This window comes from Chrysemys picta, chromosome 3 (genome assembly GCF_011386835.1).
Source record: "Chrysemys picta bellii isolate R12L10 chromosome 3, ASM1138683v2, whole genome shotgun sequence".
NCBI classification, from domain to species: Eukaryota; Metazoa; Chordata; order Testudines; family Emydidae; genus Chrysemys; species Chrysemys picta.
In genome coordinates this window covers 83,778,584-83,800,305 of record NC_088793.1, presented here as the reverse complement: position 1 = coordinate 83,800,305, position 21,722 = coordinate 83,778,584, and the positions used below count along the sequence as shown (strand labels likewise).

At 42.8% G+C, this 21,722-nt stretch overlaps 1 protein-coding gene across 1 annotated transcript; it reads right to left on the bottom strand.

Moving 5' to 3' along the window:
- Positions 1 to 1,727: 1,727 nt before the first annotated feature.
- LOC101943271 (histone H4-like) lies at positions 1,728 to 2,059 on the bottom strand. The gene has a single exon (XM_005287663.2). It carries the CDS (start codon positions 2,057 to 2,059, stop codon positions 1,748 to 1,750), a length of 312 nt encoding a protein of 103 aa, XP_005287720.1. The 3' UTR covers positions 1,728 to 1,747.
- Positions 2,060 to 21,722: the final 19,663 nt, after the last annotated feature.

Below are 21,722 nucleotides of genomic sequence, written 5' to 3'. Positions count from 1 at the left end.
ACGACATCCTCTGGCAAGGAGTTCCACAGGTTGACAGAGTGTTGTGTGAAGAAATACTTCCTTTTATTTGTTTTAAACCTGCTGCCTATTAATTTCATTGGATGACCCTTAGTTCTTGTGTTATGTGAAAAGATAACCAACACTTCCTTATCTACTTTCTCTACATTAGTCATGATTTTATAGACCTCAATAATATCTCCCCGTAGCCGTCTCTTTTCCAAGCTGAAAAGTCCCAATCTTATTATATGTATAGTTGGGATTATGCTTTCCAATGTGCATTACTTTGCATTTATCAACATTAAACTTCATCTGCCATTTTGTTGCCCCGTCACTCAATTTTGAGAGATCCTTTTGTAGCTTTTCGCAGTCTGCCTGGGTTTTAACTATCTTTAGTAATTTTATATCATCTGCAAATTTTGCCACCTCACTGTTTACTCCTTTTTCCAGATCATTTATGAATCTGTTGAATAGGACTGGTCCCAGAACAGACCCCTGGGGGACTCCACTATTTATCTCTCTCCATTCTGAAAACTGACCATTTATACCTACCCTTTGTTTCAATCAGTTACCAATCCATGAGAGCACCTTCCCTCTTACCCTGTGGCAGCTTACTTTGCGTAAGAGCCTTTGGTGAGGTTCAGAGGGGACTGTCCTAAATTTTAAATAATGGTTTATAAAACCCTTTTAAAAATGGACAAAATACTGAACATGTACAGGGAGAATTAACTACAAAACCACTGCTTGGTAATTAACCAGTTTTCTGTTGTCAGATACGTTTGTTTAAATACTATTGTATTGTCATCTGCAGCAAGTAGTGGCTCAAACTGCTGAAGTCTTGTTAGACACCACCTAGAGATATTCCCTATATGAGGTTAAGTACCTAATCACCTGATGGATGAGCAAAGAACAAGTTCTTTCCTTTCACATCTTACACATGAGTGTCAAGCTACCCTGCAGTGGCATAAGATCCTGCGTACCTATCTCAGGCACAAACTCCAAATTGGTTGCAAGTTCTATATTCAGATGTTACCAGCTGTAAACTCCTCAGGCACTATAACAACGTTAACATGGAGTCACAGACAATCCTCTTCGGTACTCTGATCCATCTCACCACCCAGGTAAACCTGCCTTTGTGATAAATTCAGATTACTCCCAGTCGCAAAGCCTAGTCACTTAACCCAGCTCAGTTGCATGCTATATGTTACACCAAAGACAATCCGTGTAACCAATCCTACAATAAACTATCTAAAGCTTTATTAACTAGGAAAAGGAAACAAGAGAGTTATTTACAAGGTTAAAGCAGGTAAACCTATACACACAAATGAGTTACAGTCTTAATTTTCAAAAGGTGATAGAAGCTTCTATAATAAGCAAGCTCTATATGTCCCTTAGGGCTAACCCAGGCTAAGCTCTGGGGATCTTTTGCTTATGTTTAGTAATCCTTGCCTCTCACAGTCCAAGCGGTATAAATATATAGTTCCTCCTTGTTAGGGCTTTTTGTTCCTTCCCCCCTTCTGCTACAAGTTGCAGATACTGGCATATTGCCTCTTCATGGGGGCTGAGAGTGGAGAGAGCAATCGACAAAGTCTTTTGTCCTGTCATGTTCCACAATCGTTTGTCTGGTGTCGAAGGGCCTTTTTCGCACACCTTCTGTTGGAGCCTATTGTTTCACACTAGTTCATGCTTCTCGCCTGTCTGGTGATTTACGCAGTTACAGAGGCTTATCCTGTTGACTTTAGTGACCCGTTTAGCCGCCAAAACCATAGAGAGTACGACCCTGGTGCTTCAGGGCATAAACCACATCCATAGCCATTACAGTCTTTCGCTTGGCATGTTCAGCGTAAGTGACAGCATCGCAGATCACGTTCTCCAAGAACACCTTCAGCACTCCCCGGGTCTCTTCGTAGATCAACCCCGAAATATGCTTCACCCCACCGCGTCGAGCCAAGCGACGAATAGCTGGCTTGGTAATACCTTGGATATTATCCAGAAGCACTTTACGATGGCGCTTGGCACCTCCCTTCTCCAAGTCTTTACCACCCTTACCGCCACCAGACATGGCGAAATCAAGTCACACACAACGATAATGCAAATGCTCACCTTACAATATGAGATACCGATGTTAAGTGAGATTAATACATGTGGCAACATACAAGCATTCAATACAGACTAAAGACTAAGCACATTTCTATAACTCTAATACCTGTTTTGACCATACTAACACACAGGTGAGCCAGACTAATTCTAGCTTTGTATTTGTCAGTGTTCAGTTGAGACATGGGGCCCTTGGCATGAGCTGGCACCTGGTTTGCCAGCGTCACAATAAGAAATCAACTGCTGCTCTACAGTGGAATTATTGCACACTGTAAAAACCAACTGTTTGTATTTCTGGTCTGTAAGAGATCATAAGCAAAGCCATCACCTGATGAGCAAAGTACAGCTCTGCTTATGTTAACTTCATGAGCTTGGTTTCCCCTCATGGATGCAGGGGCTGTTTTCCAGTGCTCTGCCAGGGGAAGGCAGCTTTAATTTACCATTGGACTTCCATAGAAATCCCACTCGTGGAGCTTCCCCACGAGAGATGTGGAATAAGCATCTCTCCTGGGTGTCCTGACCGCATTTGGTGTTGTGCTAGCCGGTGCCACTAGCAGAGCTTGCGGATGCCTTGGACCACTGCAACCTCCCTGGATCCCATCCTTAGGTGGATTTTCCATGTCTAGAGGCCCAAAGTCCAGGTCTCTCCAAGAGACACAGCCCCATATCTCGATGATTTTAACCAAAACAATATTTGAAAATGCAGGACTTGCTATAAAATTCAAAAGGGCGGCCTGATCCTCTGAGATACTCAGTGCCCTGGGAGTTAAGGGCACTTCTCACCTTTCAGGAAATGCTCAGCATCTCACTGGATTGAGCCCGAGTAAGGTCAGTGTGGGCCGTCTGGTTTAAAAAAATCAACCCGCCCATCCACGCCAACCAAACAACAACAATGAAACTGAAAAGAACCACCCCAAGGTGGATATGCCTAAATTGAGCGACCACATGATTGCACTGCTGTGTAACGCTTGCCCTTCCTCAGCCTGTCCCCTTCCTATCTTTTGTCATCCTCCCATTTTGTCATCTCTAGTATTTAGACTGTTCGCTTTTGGGGACAGGTACTGTGGACCAAATTCACAAGCATAAGGAGGTCTAAGTTAGACACACACCCATGCTTACTCTGAGAGCCATATTTTCACTTAAACCTGCTCTACTGAGGTGCAAGAGGCTTTAAAGCAGTGGCTTTCCACCTTTCCAGACTACTGTGCCCCTTTCAGGAGTCTGATTTGTCTTGTGTACCCCTACGTTTCACCTCACTTAAAAACCACTTGCTTACAAAATCGGACATGAAAATACAAAAGTGTCACAGCGCACTGTTACTGAAAAATTGCTTACTTTCTCATTTTTACCATATAATATAAAATAAATCAATTGGAATATAAATATTGTATTTACATGTCAGTGTATAGTATATAGAGCGGTATAAACAAGTCATTGTCTGTATGAAATTTTAGTTTGTACTGACTTCGCTAGTGCTTTTTAATGTAGCCTGTTGTAAAACTAGGCAAATATCTAGATGAGTTGATGTACCCCCGGGAAGACCTCTGTGTGCATCCGCAGGTACGTGTACCCCTGGTTGAGAACGACTGCTTTGAAGGAGTGGAACTTGCCCATTGTGGAGCCAGAAGAAGGCGTTAGTTAAAGCCGTCCCAAACATCATTTAACACCTCACATTTTATAAGTTACACCCACTGACATTCTATTACCCACCAAAAGAGCAAGCATACGTGATCTTAAGTGAGTGTAAAGGGGTTGACACCATCTTATACATCACTCTGAACTTGGTCCCATATTTTTCAGTCTTCTGTGAAGTTCCTAGTAAACTTTTGAGTGCTATAAAATAGCTAACTGTAAGTCAAGCAATGCTCAAGTGTTGATGGTCTTGAATGAAGTAGATTGTCTTGCCTTATCTCTGGTAGATTTGAAGTGGTCCCACAGAAGAGCCAGACTTCTTATCTCCCAGTGATGTGATTTCATTTGCTCCCTGCAAAAGTGTAGGGCCAGGATAGCTGGGTTAGATACATTTCTATTGCTCCCGCTTTGGTAGGCAGCCTGCCATGGGCCTGTCTCAGAGATCTCTGGTTTTCTTGGCTTGGTTTGTGACACAGAGCCCCCCCTCCCTTGCCTGCCCCTGTGACCCAGTCCACTTTAAGGGCTGTGGATAAGGGCCCCTGTTACAAAAGAACTACTTATTATTCAATGAATTGGGCATCTTTGCTGAGGATGGGCTCCTGGAATTGGGCAAATTCCATGTACATTTGCCTAATCCTGGGTTTGATACAGTTCCTTGGCATGTACAAGGCTGATCCTATGAGTCAGGCCATTGAACCCCTCCCAGCAGTTTCTGGATAAATAGAGGGCTTTAATTTCCAGCATCACAGAGCTCACATAAGCGTCACATCCACCAACATGCTATGGGGATTGGTCCTGCTTTGAGCAGGCGGATTGGACTAGATGACCTCCTGAGGTCCCTTCCAACCCTGATATTCTATGATTCTATATGCGCAGGAAAGGGTGTTATGGGAAGGGAGGTGGAGTCATTGGTGAGATCAATCATGTGTTTCACTCTCTCTCAAACTGTTGCTCTAAACTGAGATTATTGAAACTTTATCCTTGATGATAGCCCCGCTTCCTCTAGAGTGTGCATTTCTGTATGCTTGATAGGGTGGCACAGCTCCTAAAGGCTACCCTCCACTGGGCCTGTTCTCCTGGGCTAGGCTGTGTGCCTGAGTATACTCCTCTGCTCACCTTGTCAGGTGCAAATAGCTATGTTTTGCAGCCTTAGGGGGGCAGATCCTCAGCTGGTATAAATTGACTACAAGGGAGCTATGACCATTTATACCAGCAGCTGAAGACCTGCCCCAGCACAGTGAAGCAGCCCTGCTCCTGAAAAAGACTGGAAGGTGTTTTGCCCTGCCCCTGCCCCTTGGGCAGTCATTCGCACCAGTGCACTGCATGTGGGAAGTGTTCCCATTCTGATGTAGTAGCATTTTACATCCAGTTGGCACTAGTGTAAATGACAAGCCCAGGGGCTGGGCAATGGAGAACCGGGCCTGGCCTGTTGCTCCAGCCCTGCCACCGGTGTTTCTGGAGTCCATAAAGCCTGCTTGGCCTAATGCAATGCTGAGGAGCAAGCATGCCAACAGCACGTAAAAGAACACCCTCCCCTGACGCCTTTCAGAACTCTGCTGCCTTGGGAGCATGTTAGCTTCCCTGTTATATCTGTCAGGAGATGAATAAGAGCCTCATCCAGGCCATTTACCCTTCCCATGATCTGTCTTGAGGCAAACAAGCGCCCCATCCAGGCTGCTTAGTTCTCCCCTACCTCAGAGCCAGACTGCGTCCCTAGCTCACCTCACCAGGCCAGATCCACAGACAGAGGGATGCACCTTTTTTTTTTTTTCTGGTGTGGCTTTTTGCTTTTAAAGGTTGCTGCTGACAAATCTATCTATTTGGGGCAAATTGTCAGTGAGAAACTTCCGCTCGAACTCTTTGGGACAAAACTGGTTCTTTGAAAGGGTAAATCCCATTGCATGAAGGGCTGAACAATGGGCAAATGTGTTGCTGCCGCTGCCGCCACTGCCGCTGCTGCTGCTGAGGCTGGGGCTGTGACAAAGAGCGGATTAATTGGTGCCGCGGCTGACTGGTTCGAGATGGCTCCACTCAGCCTGCGCCGCGGGGAGCCCCATTGACTGGGCCCCGAGTCCCACTTCTCACAAACTCCAAACAAAAGTCAATTTCTTTTTTATAAGGCGGGGGAAGAAAAAAAAATCAGTTCGTGTTTGAGCTCGGGAAGTTGACTTGTTGGATTATAGGGCGTCATGCTCTCTCTGTCTGTCTCTCCCATGCTTTAAAGTTGCTTCTCCCCTAAGACAAGAGTGAGAAAAAAACAAATGAAAGGACAAACAAACCATCCATACTGGTGTATGTGTGCATGCCAGCAAACCAACTGGGTCCTAGGGACCTGAATGTGTGTACTTGTGCATGGGGGACTTAATGTGAGCTCTTGTTTAATGGTGATAAACTTTTCCATATATTATAAGGCAATTCCTGCAGTTTTCTGTAATGCTTTGTGCTCCTTGGATGCAAAGCACTGTATGATGATCATCAATAATAACATGTTCATAGAGGACATCATGGCCTACTACTACTTCTACCATTTTTCATTTTAATTATGGAGGTTTTCCCATGTGGAAATGGACAATAAGCATTGATTACTTTGTGTCTGACTTCAGTGGTCTCTCTGGCTCACCCCAAACTCCCACTGACTTCAAGGTGAGATTTGGATGTACAAGGAATGCAGGTTAAGTCCCATGCTTGGTTGATTTAATGCATGCATGAAAACTTTGCAACTTATAAAGAAGCAGTCAGAAATAAAAAGAGAGAGAGGTGATGTATCCTTTTCAAATATCAAGCTACATGCAGATCTTACTAGACATTTCAGATTCCTGCAGTCGTTCCATGGTTAAGGTTATCTGGGCATATTTTGGGGGTAGTTAATCACTTTTATGGTTGTGATGATCTCATGACACTTGATACACAATTTCATCATATTTGGTCCTTCTTTCAGAAACGGTGATCCTTATAATACCACACATGAAGAAGAGAGACTCTTATCAGATGGTGCTCTCCTCGTTAGGGTGATATAATAGCATGATATATGCACACAAATACCAAAAAAGTTACCTGCAGTTCATTTTCATGTATTTTTTTCTTGTAAGGGAAAATCAGAAATTAGGTTTTTTCCTCCCCCTTTGACTTAGTTATCTGATTTTCCACCTATTTGTGTGCATTGCTCTGACATATAGGGGAAGGCATACTACAACACAAAATTAGAATTATTCCATTTAACAGTCTTTAAAATAATATTCTAGACATAATTATTAGTAATCTAAATATTAACTTTGAAGATAAAATATGTATTTGCTATGCTAATAAATTAATATTACACCTCTACCCCAATATAATGCTGTCCTCGGGAGCCAAAATATCTAACTGCGTTATAGGTGAAACCACGTTATATCGAACTTGCTTTGATCCACTGGAGTGCGCAGCCCCACCCCCCCAGAGCACTGCTTTACCGTGTTATATCCGAATTCGTGTTCTATTGGGTCGCGTTATATCAGGGTAGAGGTGTATTTGAAAATGTAGAAAACATCAAAAAATATTTAAATAAATGGTATTCTATTATTGTTTAACAGTGCGATTAATCTTGCGATTAATTTTTTTAATCACTTGACAGCCCTAATAAGAATTTCTGCTACAAACTGGGGGCTCATTAGCTGGAAGCAACAGAGGACAAGAGAGACCTGGGTGTGTGGGATGACCGCAGGATGACTATGAGCCACTAATGTAATTCCTCAACTTGTATCAGCACATTTTATTAGTACACTCCTATTTTTTGTGCCAAAGTCATTAATAACAATATTTAAGTAAGCTTGGTACCAATACAGATCCTTGAGGGACTCCACTAATAACCTCCCTCCAGTCCAATGACTCACCTTTCAGCACAATCCATTGCCTTCTACTCTTTAGCCACTTTCTTATCCACTTCACAATTCTTGCACTGATCCCCATCTTTCCTAATTTAATTCCTATTTGGTACTATGTCAAATGCTTTACTGAAATCCAAGTATAAAAAGAATGAGTTATTTTCTCAAAGAAGGAAATCAGGTTAGATTCTCCCGATGAACCTTCGGTAAGCCCAAGTTGCATTACAATCCCTTTACCATTTATCTCAGTGAATTTAATTATTCTTTCCTTCACAATTTGTTCTAAAGCTTTGCATACTTCTGAGGTCAGACTAGCAGGTCTATAACTGCCCAGATCACTTTTTTCCTTTTCCTGAATATAGGTACAACATTAACTAATGTCCAGTCATATGGTACCACCCCTATATAGATTATTAAAAATCCTTGCTAGCAAACTAGCAATCTCATGTGCCAGTTCTTTCAGTATTCTGGGATGGAAATTATCTGGTTCCCAGCAATTTGAGTGCATTAAACTCTTTAAGATTTTCCTCCACCTCAAAGGTGGTCATTTCCACTTCTAGACACTCATTTCCATCAGCCATACTGCCTTCATGGCTACGTTCCATATTATCAGCCTTATTGAAAATTGAGGCCAAGTATTCATTTAGTTTTTGTGCCATACCTAGATATCTTTAATCTCTTTCCCATCAAGACTGCATGGCGGGGAGGGATAGCTCTGTGGTTTGAGCATTGGCCTGCTAAACCCAGGGTTGTGAGTTTAATCCTTAAGGAGGTCACTTAGGGATCTGGGGCACAATCAGTACTTGGTCCTGCTAGTGAAGGCAGGGGGCTAGACTCCCATGGCCTTTGAGGGTCCCTTCCAGTTCTATGAGATAGGTATCTCTCTCTCTCTCTCTCTCTCTCTCTATATATATATATATATATATTAGCAGCCCAACCTCATCCATCCTTATTTTCTTATTATTTTTATAACTATTTCTTTGGCAGGAGCTAATTCAGCTTGACTTTTAGCAATTCTCACTTTATTCCTACATTTTCTAACCTCTGCAATGAAGCTTTCTTTGCTGATCAGCCCCTTTTTTCCATTCCCTGGAGGCTCTCTGCTTACTCCTAATAACCTTTTTGAGGTGGATATTCATCCAGATGGGTCTGGAGCCTTTCCCTACATGTCTTTTCCCCTTGCTTGGGATGCAAATTTCAGATAGGGTTTTTTTTTTTTTGTATACTTGGTTTGAAGCAATTCCAAGTCTCCTCCACATTAAGTCCTTAAGCTCTTCAATCCATATCACTTCTTTGATTAATTCTCCAAAATCTGCCCTCTTTGAAATAAAAATATCATAGCTGATGATCCGGTTTGGCTTATCCTTCCATTATCCTATAGAGATATAAGTTGAGATGGAGAGAGGGATGCATTTTTATGGAGGATGCAGGGACATGTTTGAAAACAAAAAGAAAAGGAACCCAAGGCAAGAGTGAAAGTAGAGAGCAGAAGATAGTACAAAGCCTAGGAGTTAGTGGGGACGAATAGGCAACAGGTGTCAAGTGTTGAGGAGAGCATGAAGTTATAGATAAATACAATGAAATCAATGGATTGGAGGGAGGGTGGAGAGAGTCCAAGTCTGCAGCAAAATTGGAGTGGTGAATGAATGGGAAATCACAAACGGGGTGAGGGGAAGGTCCAGGGGGAGGGGAACAGCCAAGGCTGAAGGAGTGGAGAGAGAAGAAATGTGGAGACAGATATTAGAACCTGAGGATAAATCGGCAAGTCAGCCAGTAGGATAGCTGGTCCATTGCTAGAGCCCAAAACAGAGGAGATGAGGGGTGCTGGGCTTGACTAGATAGTCAAGGTGCTGGCTCAAATCCCAGGAATCTCCGGTAGAGACTGACACTAGAAGAAGAGAGAGAGGAAGCCAAGCAACAAAAATGCAGCAGAGTGGGAGGAGGAGGTGCCTGGAAGATTGTAGATGGCAGGGAGAGAAAAAACTTGGGCATGAGGTGTTAGTCCCAGTTAGGATTATACTGAGATGAAGGGGAATTAAAGGGAGACTGGATGCCTTTCAGAACAGGAGATTTGAGGCCAGAATAAATCTAGTCCCAGATATGGGATTATATTTACCAAACATTGTGTGCATCATGAATCCAGTGCTGTTCTCTTGTATTGTTCCATTTCTTACCTGCATGTGCCAAGACCATTAAACCCCTGGGACAAGGACCCTGGTTATTTATTTGCTACACCTCCCTCACTCTACGGCCCCATGTACACTTACAGGGCTGAATAGACAATAACATACATTATGCTGGATAACCTAGGTCACAACAGTTGACTCATGAAGTTCCAGAAACGTGTGTCCAAAGTCTACATATCACATAAAGGCAAACATCATGCAGTTCCTCTGCTGGATCCTCAGTCAAAGTCATGCTTTCCGTTACTCAGAGTTTAGTCTGTAGTATTTTGTAGGAAGTTGCAAAAACTGGCCCATAGGGGTTCACAAAGCCCAGGGTTGGCGGGGGTCTCCCTTTGTTTGGGGGATCAGGAAATGTAAAGGAGAATCTCAACTTTCATTCAAAAACATAAAACTAAATCCTCACCCTCCTTGCAGAGGCAACCTTGAAACTATTACCAAAGCAAACTGACCTCTCCAGTTGAAAGGTCGTTACTGACCCCAGATGATTTGCTATCCCAGCATAGCCACTCAGAGCTGGCCTTTTGGTCCAGAAAAACTTGTGCCATGAGTCTCTTGAAAGCTTTAGATCCAATATTTTGTGACTAGCCAGGGTGAGAAATGGACAATCTGAACTTCCCTATATATATATATATATATAGAGAGAGAGAGAGACACCTTTCTCATAGAACTGGAAGGTCATCAAGTCCAGCCCCCTGCCTTCACTAGCAGGACCAAGTACTGATTTTGCTTAAGTGACCCCCTTAAAGATTGAACTCACAATCCTGGGTTTAGGAGGTCAATGCTCAAACCACTGAGCTATCCCTGCCTCCTCCAATAGAACACATGTAACTCACCTCTAGCCCTGAAAGGCCCTGTGGCATTGGATTTTTAATGATGACATTTGTATGGCTAAAAAGATTCTTTAGGTTAATTTTCTAGGTGTTTTGAATGGCTTAGTTTAATTTTTTCCTGCCTCTGAACCTCAAACATCAGTGCTCTTAGTAACCAAGGCTCCTGTGTTTGCTGGGGGATGGGTATAAGAAATCTTCCTCCCTTGAGTAATCTGTACTCACATGTGTAGTCCCATTGACTTCAGTGGAGCGACTCATGTGAACAAGGACAGCCTGCTTGAGTGAGGCTGCGGTCTCCATGACTGGGAAATCTGAGGAGACTCAGAAGGATAAAGAGCATGAAGCAAAGCATACCGCAGCTCCAGCAGCAGCTCAGGCTTATCTCTGTATGGGAAGACTGGCCAGACTGAATACACTCAGTACTTAACAGTGGGCTTTCCAAGTGACTTTATGCAAAATAACTCTCCAGGTTATTTCTTCAGTGCTGTGATATCTGATGCCATTCGCCACATGCTTTTACAAACTTATCGGTGTGCTGAGATGTAGGGTAGAATTGCTTGAAGATGTGAACTCCTAGCATCTGGAGTTCTCCCGCAGGAAGAGCTGGGTGCTGACGCACCCTAGTTTGCCTCTGCTTTCCTGTCAGAACCCTGTGAGTCCCCCACTTCAAGGCCTCAATGCCCGGATCACTGAGGGATAGGGCTCCCTGCAGAGCCTGGCTTTGGTGCTACTTAGTTAGCCAGAGAGGTTTGCGCTGATCCAAGTGAGGTGCTCCCTCCCAAAGGGTGAGCATGCTGCTTCCCCCACATCCCTAGCCTTGCCCACCCCGAGGCTGGAACTGGAACCTCGTCACTAGATCCCTATCGATCCAGGTTTCTATACCTTCCCCATTTGTCCTCTGTAACATTTCCAACTCTGACCCTTTCACTCTGTCCATGCTGCTAAACTTTAATTCAAGCCTTTATTATCATTCCTTCCTCTTAGGCTACTGCAATCTGCTTCTCCCTGACACACTCACCTCCCACCGCCATTCACACTGCAACCACAAGACTATTTTTCTTACCTGTTGCTCTGACCATATCTCCCCCCACCACCTCTTCAGATCCCTCCACCGGCATCCCCCTCTTTCGCCACATCCCAGTCAAGCTTCCTGTTCTCATCACCAAGGGCCTTTACAACGTTGTTCTGCCCTGTTGGTTGTCTCCTGTCTTTTGTGCTGTTGCTCTTCACCCTGGCCTCCAGTGCTCCATCAATGAGAGAAGCTTTATACGTCAGTATGTCAGCTTCTCCCACAACCTTCTCTGTGCTGGGACGCTCTACCTTAATAAATAGATAAGGCCACTGCCCTCTCCTCCTCAAAGGCCACCCCTGCTGTGAGGCCTACGAGTAGTTTAGTTGTGCATCAGTCAGGGATAGTTGACCTTATTTATTTTTTTAAAAACAGAGATCTTCTGAGCCATCAAGTTATGCAATAGCCACTTAGGGAACCAGGTGATCATATTTTCATTATCCTTGTTCTCCCTCCCACCCCTTTCCTCCGTTTGTTTGTCCATTGCTTAGCACAAAGGAGCCCTGATCTTGATGGGGCTTGTAGGCAGTACTGCAACACAAATAATAAGCAACAATAATACTAAGTGGAGGTTGCAAGATCAGGCCCTTGCATTGTAATTTTGTCTTCTGTGATAAGAATAGTTTCCTTCTTTCTTCATGTATAGTGCCGTTCTGCTCTGAAAAGTGACTGCATTTACACTAAGGCCCAGAGCCTCAAAGGTATTTAGGCGCCCACCTCCCATTGATTTCAATGGGAGGTAGGCACCTAAGTACCTTTCAGGATCCAGGGCTAAACCCCTTTATATGGCTCTGGCAGTGTAAAGGGGCCTTAAAATGGGTGTGAATATAGTTTATGCCACTTTAAGGCCCGTTTACACTGCTAGAGCAGTATGACGGGGTCTTTGTGTAAGTGAGAATCGGGCTCATTATGTTAGGACAGCGGTTCTCAAACTTTAGCAACCCGAGGACCCCCATTTTGATTTACATTTTTTCATGGACCCCCAAACCCCCGCTTATCCTCAGTCTGACAAATTTCTAAGTTTAAAGCATTTTGTTGTGTGTTATTAAAGACTAGACCTTATGTTTTACTGTAATGTTTATCTTAACTAAATATACAGAATTAATTAGCCATATCATTATTAAAACACTTTAAAGATGCACAGGCAGTTCAAAGGAAGATTACAGTGCATCTAAGTTATTTATTTATTATTCACTATTTTGATTATAGTACCTAAATTATAGCCATCCAGACTCTGGGACCCATTGTGCTGGGTTCTGTACAGACACACAGTAAGAGACAGTCCCTGTCCCAAAGGGCTTACAGTCTAAGTTGAGAAAAGCCAAGGTTGGGAGAAGGGAAATAATAGTATCTCCATTTCACAGAAGGGGAACTGAGGCACAGATAGATGAAGGGACTTGCCCAAGGACACCCAGGAAGTCTGTGTCAGAGCCAAGAACTGAACCTAGATTTCCTGTGTGCCTTAACCACAAGGTCCTCCCTAAGGATCTCCTGTTTTAGGAAGAAAGCCTCTCCACAGGTGGAACCTGGCACTGGGGCCACTGAACACTTTCAGCCAAGTAAGCCACTAAGATGAAAGGGCCAGTAATAACGGATCATCTGTCTCCACCAGAAATGTCCAAACCTACCTAATTGCCTGTGATTTTTTTTTAGTCACAGGGTGGCAGGGTTCTGGTCTTCCTTTTTCCTCTAGTTGCACGTCACTGACATTAATAGTGTCTCTGCCTACCAATGTCAGGAGGAGAAGATGTGCTTCCATTCAATTTTTTTCTTGGAAGTTTAGCTGCAATCAGCTTTCTTTTTCTTACAGAGACCCCTTGTTGAAACTCCATTGTATGTGATCCCATCAATGGGACTGTAGCGCTCTTACTCGGAGAACCAAGCTCTAACACAGCCATGCTATAATTAAAGTGCCCATTCCAGCTGACAGTGTTTCCAAGACGGCCGAATCTCTGAAGCTGAATAATATGAGGAAAAAGCAGAGCATGCAGATGCTTACCTTCTTAAACCATGCAACTTCTGGAAAAGTGTGCCATTAATTAGCGTTGTAGATGCTGCTCCAGGCACAAGTCATTTGGAGCCATGCAAGAGCAGAGCTGAACAATATCTGAGAAGACCTGTATCTTTAAAACAATTTTCTACAAATGTTGATTCTCACTGTCCAGCTCCACTCTATATGCAACTTCCTTTTTCTGAGAAAGGCAGAGAAGAAACTCTTCAACAGACCGAGAAGGGCTTTGGATCTAAAATGACTCAAGCTTGTTATTTATTACTTATTGTTGGGCTAAAATACATAACATATGTGAAAGGAAATATTCACCTCGATGCACAGTATTATACAACCCCCCATTGAAGGCATTTAAATCATTACCAAAAATATATTCTCACTCGGTTATAAGATTAAAGCAGGCCAAGTTCTGTCCTTTTGAAGATCTGTGACCAACATATGTAAATGTGAGGGCCATATACTATCCTAGATCTGTCCATACAGTTTCTACTGAGATTAGCAGAAGCTCAATATAGGGCCTAGAAGCAGTATATGGCCTGGTTAGGCCCACAGACAGAGGACAGTTCAAAGGGCTCCTGTTCCTGTTGAAATCAATGGCAAACTCCCACTGACTTAAACAATTGCAGGTTCTGGCAAGTGATGGGACAACAGGATTGATACTTTCTGTTTCCATTTGATATATATCAGTCAGTGTTGGTGTATCTGGCAGTGGATATGGTTGTTCAGAGCAGTATTTCTCTAAAACATGGTCAGTGTTTAATCCTTGCATTGATCCAGAGATGTGTCAATCTGAACAAGTTTATATCTATTATATGCATCGTTTTGACTGTCAAGTTCAGAACAGGCTCCCTAATCGTATCTTAATTTTGACTTCTATGGTTACAAAATACTTATAGTTCAGCAGCACAGCACGTCTTGCACTAATTTTTGTGAAAACAGCTTCCATTTTTTCATGTTCTCTCACACATGTGTTCTTAAGTAAAGGAAGACAATTTTAAACCATATCACTGACTTGATTATACCTGGAGTACAGCAGAACCTCAGAGTTACAAACACCAGAATTACAAACTGACCAGTCAACCACACACCTCATTTGGAAAAGGAAGCAATCAAGCAGCAGCAGAGACTTAAAAAAAAAAAAAAAAAATCAAATACAGTCCAGTACTGTGTTAAACGTAAACTACTAAAAAACAAAGGGAAAGCAGCATTTTTCTTCTGCATAGTAAAGTTTCAAAACTGTATTAAGTCAATGTTCAGTTGTAAACTTTTGAAAGAACAGCCATAACGTTTTGGTCAGAGTTACAAACATTTCAGAGTTACGAACACCTTCGTTCCCGAGATGTTCGTAACTCTGAGGTTCTACTGTAATAATGAAATGAACAATATTATAAACCTCTATCTGTTGCAGAAGTAAAAGTCACATAATAGAATCATAGAAGTGTAGGACTGGAGGGGACATCGAGAGGTCACCTAGTCCAGTCCTCTGCACTCAAGGCAGGACTAAATAATAACCAGACCATCCCTGACAGGTGTTTGTCTAACCTGCTCTTTAAAATCTCCAATGACAGAGATTCCACAACTTCCTTTGTCAATTTGTTCCAGTGCTTAACTACCCTGACAATTAGGAAGTTTTTGCTAATGTCCAACCTAAATAGCCCTGGCTGCAATTTAAGTCCATTGATTCTTGTCCTATCCTCAGAGATTAACAAGAACAATTTTTCTCCCTCCTCCTTGTAACAATCTTTTATGTACTTGAAAACTCTTTATCATGTCCCCTCTCAGTCTTTTCTTTTCCAGACTAAACAAACCCAATATTTTCAATCTTCCCCCATAGCTCATGTTTTCTAGACCTTTCATCATTTTTATTTCTCTTCTTTGCACTTTCTCCAATTTGTCCACATCTTTCCTGAAATGTGGCACCCAGAACTGGACACGATACTCCAGTTGAGGCCTTATCAAAGTGGAGTAGAGCAGAAGAATTACTTCTTGTGGCTTGCTTACAACACTGCTGCTAATACATCCCAGAATGATGTTCGTTTTTTTTGCAAGTGTTATACTGTTGACTCATATTTAGCTTGTGGTCCACTATGACCCCCAGATCCCTGTCTGCAGTACTCCTTCCTAGGCAGTCATTTCCCTTTTTGTATGTGTACAACTGATTGTTCCTTCCTAAGTGGATTACTTTGCATTTGTGCTTATTTAATTTCATCCTATTAACTTCAGGCCATTTTTCCAGTTCGTCCAGATCATTTTAAGCCTATCCTAAAATCCTATCCTATCCTCCCAGCTCGGTATCATCCACAAACTTTCTATGCCATTCTATTCTCTATGCCATTATCTAAATCATTGATGAAGATATTGAACAGAACTGACCCCTGCAGGACCCCACTTGATATGGCCTTCCAGCATGACTGTGAACCACTGATAACTACTTTCTGGGTACAGTTTTCCAACCAGTTATGCACCTACTTTACAGTAGCTCCATCTAGGTTGTATTTCTCTAGTTTGGTCATGCGAGACCGTATCAAAAGCCTTACTGCTTCCCTGGAATTCAACAGCAGCAGGAGCTGGTCTGTGTTGCCCCTGGGTCCCAGATATTTCATCTGAATCTTTGATATAGGTCAGAGAGATGGAAGAACTCACAAAGCCGAATAGCTGCTTATTGGCTACACAGCTGGAGAGTATCAAGATGTATGTTATTCTCAATTCAACTCAGTGGCAATTTATGCTCAATGAATTCACACCTGAGTCACCTGTTTCAGACAGTAGTTGAAAAAAAAAGTATGGGCCAAATTAACCCCAGTTACACTGGGGTATTACGTTAGGGATGACTTTGACCTGACCCTATATACCTGATTCCCTCTTACTCCTTTTCTGTGCTGGATACAGGAAAGTATATGTGTGTGGAGGTGGAAAGAGGGGAATAAGATGGGCAAAAGTTGCTTTAAGTCACCTCTGTGTCTCCTGAATTCTGGCCTGAATTAGGGCCTCCTTGCCCCTTCCCACTGCAACCTAGAGCAACCCAGAGCTGCTCTAAGTTGCACTGGCTTCTATGATTCATTCAAAATAGGACAGAATATCCGTGCTGCACTGTAGGGACTCCTACCTTGTCCCTGACCCTTCCCACCTCTGGCCCATCCCCTACACTGCAGTCTGTGAGAGTGGCTGGTATAAAGCCATTACTTGGGTTCTGTGCAAGCCCAGGAACCCTCCTGAGGGTACCATTTCTGTTTCCATTGCAGGCCCTTTATGTTACCTCAGTACAATTCACAATCTAGCCCTATGTGTATAGGGATAGCCATCCCCTTTTGAGTAAACTACATCTCCTGCTGGGCTTTGCCATCACAAATGCAGAAGACTTATCAAACCAAAGTAAACTTTAGAAAGAAGATGGAATTCTAGTGTATCAAAAGTTAAGCAGCCAGGGCCATGTACTTCCCTGGATTTGCACGGGGAATGCCTGTTGGTGAACCTGGGAGTTCTCTATATGAACTGAGGGCAGTAGATAACAAAGAGGCTGCAGGCCAGACCTTACACTTGGCCTATTACAAAATTCAGTGCTATGCAACATGCACACAGCAGCAGAATCGAACCATTGTAATAAAAGACTTAATTGTTTGAAAACCTAGATCTTCTGGTTTGTTGCTTAATATTTGGCACTGCTATTGTGCATCCCCTCTGAGGATCTCAACGTACTTTATAAACATTACGTTATTGGCACGCCTACCACAGAGATGGAGAAACCGAATCAAAGAGAATCCATGGCTAGCTCCTCATTAGAAATGCTGCAGCCGCACAGCTACACCACTGTCACGCATCAGTGTAGACACTCACTACAGTGACTGAGAGGTGGTAGCTAGGTTGATGGAAGGGGGTTAGGCCAGCTTAACTAAGTTGCTCAGGGGTGTGGATTTTTCACACCACTGAACAACGTAGTTGGGTTGACCTAACATTCTAGTGTAGACCTGGCTTAAGTGGCTTGCCTAACATCCCACTACAAGTCAGTAGGCGATCCAGGAATCGAATGCAGATAGCTTGATTGCCAGCCCTGTGTTTTAATCACCAAATCAGACTTCCTCTTCCTCAATGCAAAACGTGCTCTAAATTATCCCTCCCCAGGCAACATTTTTGAACAAGTAAATTGTTGGGGCTCTGTATTCCTGTTTATATAAGAGAAAGGAGCTGTATGTGAGTTTGTGTGTGAGTGTGCATATGTGTGTTATATTGGGAGAACTATTATTATCCTATTCTGTACTATCTTATTACTATTCTACGTTAATTAGAGAACTGTTAATTCAATGTGTTTTCCCAAAGCCACAGAACCACTCATATTCATTACTTTTCAAGACACCATTCATTTCAGGTTTATTAACTTCAGGTTGCCACCATGAAGTTTTATTTTTCATCCTACACCAGGCACTTTAATAGCAACTTATGAAAAGAATCCGATTGACTTCAGTAGGGCTGCATGGGTGTGAAGGGGGGCAGAATTTCACTGAAAACATTGTAGACACAGGAAAAGGCCACCCAAATGCCTGCTGCCCACCCTTTTTTGGTTGCATCAGTCTGTTTGAAAGGGAACTGTGTTTATCATCTTTGATGTCTCCAGTTCAATGGTTGGTCCATATTAGATTCCACAAAAGGCAGTGGGCCAAATTCATTCTGACGCGATTCCATTGATTTCAGTGGTTTTATCCTGGATAAATCTGGCCCAATATTATAGTATTAGATGGTGTGTGTGTGTGTGTGTGTGTGTGTGTGTGTGTGTGTTTGTGCGCGTACTATTAGCTCAGACTCTTTGCCTGAGATCATTCAGTAAAAAGACTGATTGCTGTTGCAGTTGCAATTTGCACAGTAAATCTAAATCCTTTTGTTGACCTGCCCAAGTTCACATTCTAAAAAGGTGTGCATCTGAATTTAGATGCATTTTGCTAATTTGTTTTATTATGCATGGAAATATTGGTATAAATGGTGTTTCAATTATTTTCTAAGGCAGGGACCTATGCATTCTCTGTAGTCACAAAGACTTTAAATGGAGTTATTTTTCTCTGCCTATAATCATTCCCCCTTTTAAGTATCCAGGCAGAAAAAGTAAGTTTACTGCTCCTAGCACAATGGCCCTCTTCACTTTTAGGTTTGGGAGACCTGGGTGACCTATGAAAGTTAATTAGAAGGTTAACAAAGACTAAGGCAGAGTAGAATACATCGCCTCTCCTCCAGCCAAAGATGTCATCCATTAATTAGGGAAATCGTTAAGGTGGCCTTTATTGAATCCATAGAAAATCGGCAGTTGGCGGTCGACAGTTTTGATCAGATTTTCCTTTCCCCAGTAATGCTCCCCTTAATAGTACGAAAAGCCGAGGGCTTGGGGTAGGATGGGGGGGCTGGTCAGGGGGAAAGTGGGGGGTGGAAAGTATGTGTTTCAGCGACATTACAGTTAAACAGCCGCCAATTGTGACGGCTTTGAGTCTCAGGCTACATTGCATACTTTCTCCATGATGTAATCTTTATTGAACCTGGAAGATGGGGTTGCGGGGGAGGGCGGGGAGAAGAGCAAGAGAAACACATTGCTGCTGCTGCTGCTGCTGCTGCCTCTCAGCCCTAGGAGTTAATATCCCAGTCTTCCTGGGCAGCACTCATTGCTTTTGCATGGTAAAATGCTGTCCATCCCCCTTCCTTCCTAACATGAAACCAGTCTGTGAAGCAATGGTCAGTGAACGTGCATCTGTGCCACAACCATTTCATCCTACACTCATACAGTCACTTTAACGTTGAGGGGCCTTGATGGAGACTATGGCTTTTTTGCCCTCTTTGAACCGCTGCAGTTCCACAGTGTCGTTGCTGTGGAAAACGCCCCATGAAACATTGTAGAATCCCCGTGTTCTAAAATGAGACGATTTTCTTTTACCTACCAGGAGCAAGGAGTGGGGACATGATTTTTGTGACTATTTTATTTATAATTTTGCACTTCACATTTTGAACGGATGGGGTGCTTTTCTGTACGTGTGTCTCTACATATCTACCGTAGCAGTTATGGAAAATCTGATGTGCAGTCATTGCCAAATAAGTCCCATTGCACATCTCTCTCTCACTGGCTCTCTCTCTCCAGTCACCCTCTCAATGTATTGCTCATCACCATAATATCTGAGCAACACTTCACATGGACATGAGGGGCTGTCATTTTCCAGAGACTGAAGGCAGGGACAACAGTTACCCCAAAATGACATATTTATGTTTAAAGCCCCAACCCTGCATCCATTACATCTGTTGACCACAGTGAGAGTTCTGAGTACTTCAAAAATACAAGGCTCGAGCCTTATCTGAATGTACAGATACCTTCAATGATGCCAAGTGATAGAAAATGTAGTAGTAATATTTAAAAAATAAAGTAGTTGCATGAATAACACTTTATTTCATTGGGTTTCTCCATGATAAACAACAAATGTATACAAATGTTCAGGCCATTAAATATTACCAGGGCATTGAAAGGATGTTGTGCCTATGCTGGCACGTCTAACTCAGACAAAACTTCTCCTGCCATCAAAAGGAATGTTGCTACTATTCCATTATACCGTGAAATAGTCTAACATTAAAAATCTATTGCTACATTTTAGAAGTAAATATTAAATAAGACACATGCAGGACAACACTACTTTACTGTCTATATTTGTTGTATTCTGTAGCAAAAGTCAATACTATATGTTTTGTCACAGCTTTCATGCAAGCGGTACCTTAAAACGTTTTAGAGTTAAATAATACCATTACCATAGAAAGCAATTTGTCCAGTTGAAAAGGAACTGGCAGCATCTCTTCCATATAAATGATGGAGAAATCTCAATATACTCACTAGAAGTTCTTCACTGCAACCTCCACTCATGTGAGTAGTCACCTTGCTTTCAAAGGAACCCCGTGGTAAGGATTACTTGGTGAGTAAGGGCTGTAAGTCTCGGGGCCTCTGAATGGACATTTTAAAATGTGATCCCAGACCTAAGCATGCTTTGCTCCATAGCAGTATTTCTCTCCGGTGGAGTGTGATCTGAAAGGGGTTACACACCTCTTCTGTTTGGGTCCTCGCTAGAGTTGATCATAAATTATTATAGAGCTCATAGACCACATGCTGTGGGTCAAGAGGGAAATATGGGAGTAATGTAGGTAGGCCAGCGGATAGAGCACAGGGGATGGGGAATATCTTGGTTCTATTCCTGTTTCTGTCAACAACTCACCATAGACCAAACTTTTCAAAAGTGTCTTCTTATTTTGAGCATCTCAGCTGGGATATATAGAGCCTGACTTCCAGAGGGGCTGAGCATCCACAACTCCAGTTTTGGTCCTCATTGTTTTGTGTCTCTGTTTCTCACCCTGTAAAATGGAACAGATACTTCTCCACCATTGTAGAGCATGTCAAGAGAGGAAAAGTGCTATATAAATACTCAGTATTATTACTGTATTATGTAGCAGCAGTAGGTTCCACAGTAGTAAATGAAGATTAATAGATTTATAGATTTTAAATCCACAAGGGACCATTATGATCATCTAATCGGACCTCCTGCATAACACAGGCCATGGAACGTTACCCAGAGATTCCTGCAGCGTGGCCATAACTTCGGGTGGAGCTCGAGCTTGTTCTTTAGAAAGACGTCCAATCTTGATTTAACGACTTCAAGTGATGGGAAATCAACCACATCTCTGGGTAGGTTGTTCCAATGGTTAATTATTCCCACTTAAAAATTAGCACTTTATTTGTAGTCTGAACTTGTCTAGTCCCTGGAGTTTGTTTATGGCTTTGTCTGCTAACCAGATTTTCAACCCTGACCCTTAACTTCTCCCGAAAGAACCAAATTCCTCTGCCACTTCCCAAATGAAAGGAGAATTTTTTCTGGGAAGTCTGGAAAAAAATTGGAAAGCAGTTTTAAAATTATGGGGTGGGGGAAGATTCCCCTTCCTGCTACACGGGCTGTGAAAGCCCCTTAGCTAGCCAGGGAGAGTTTCTTTGGGGGTGTAATACTTGTATAGGCTGCCGTTTCCAGGCCCCAGTGTAGGGAA

Excerpts from the sequence above, each read along its gene's own strand:
- LOC101943271 (XM_005287663.2), bottom strand. The coding sequence starts at position 2,059 with ATGTCTGGTGGCGGTAAGGGTGGTAAAGACTTGGAGAAGGGAGGTGCC.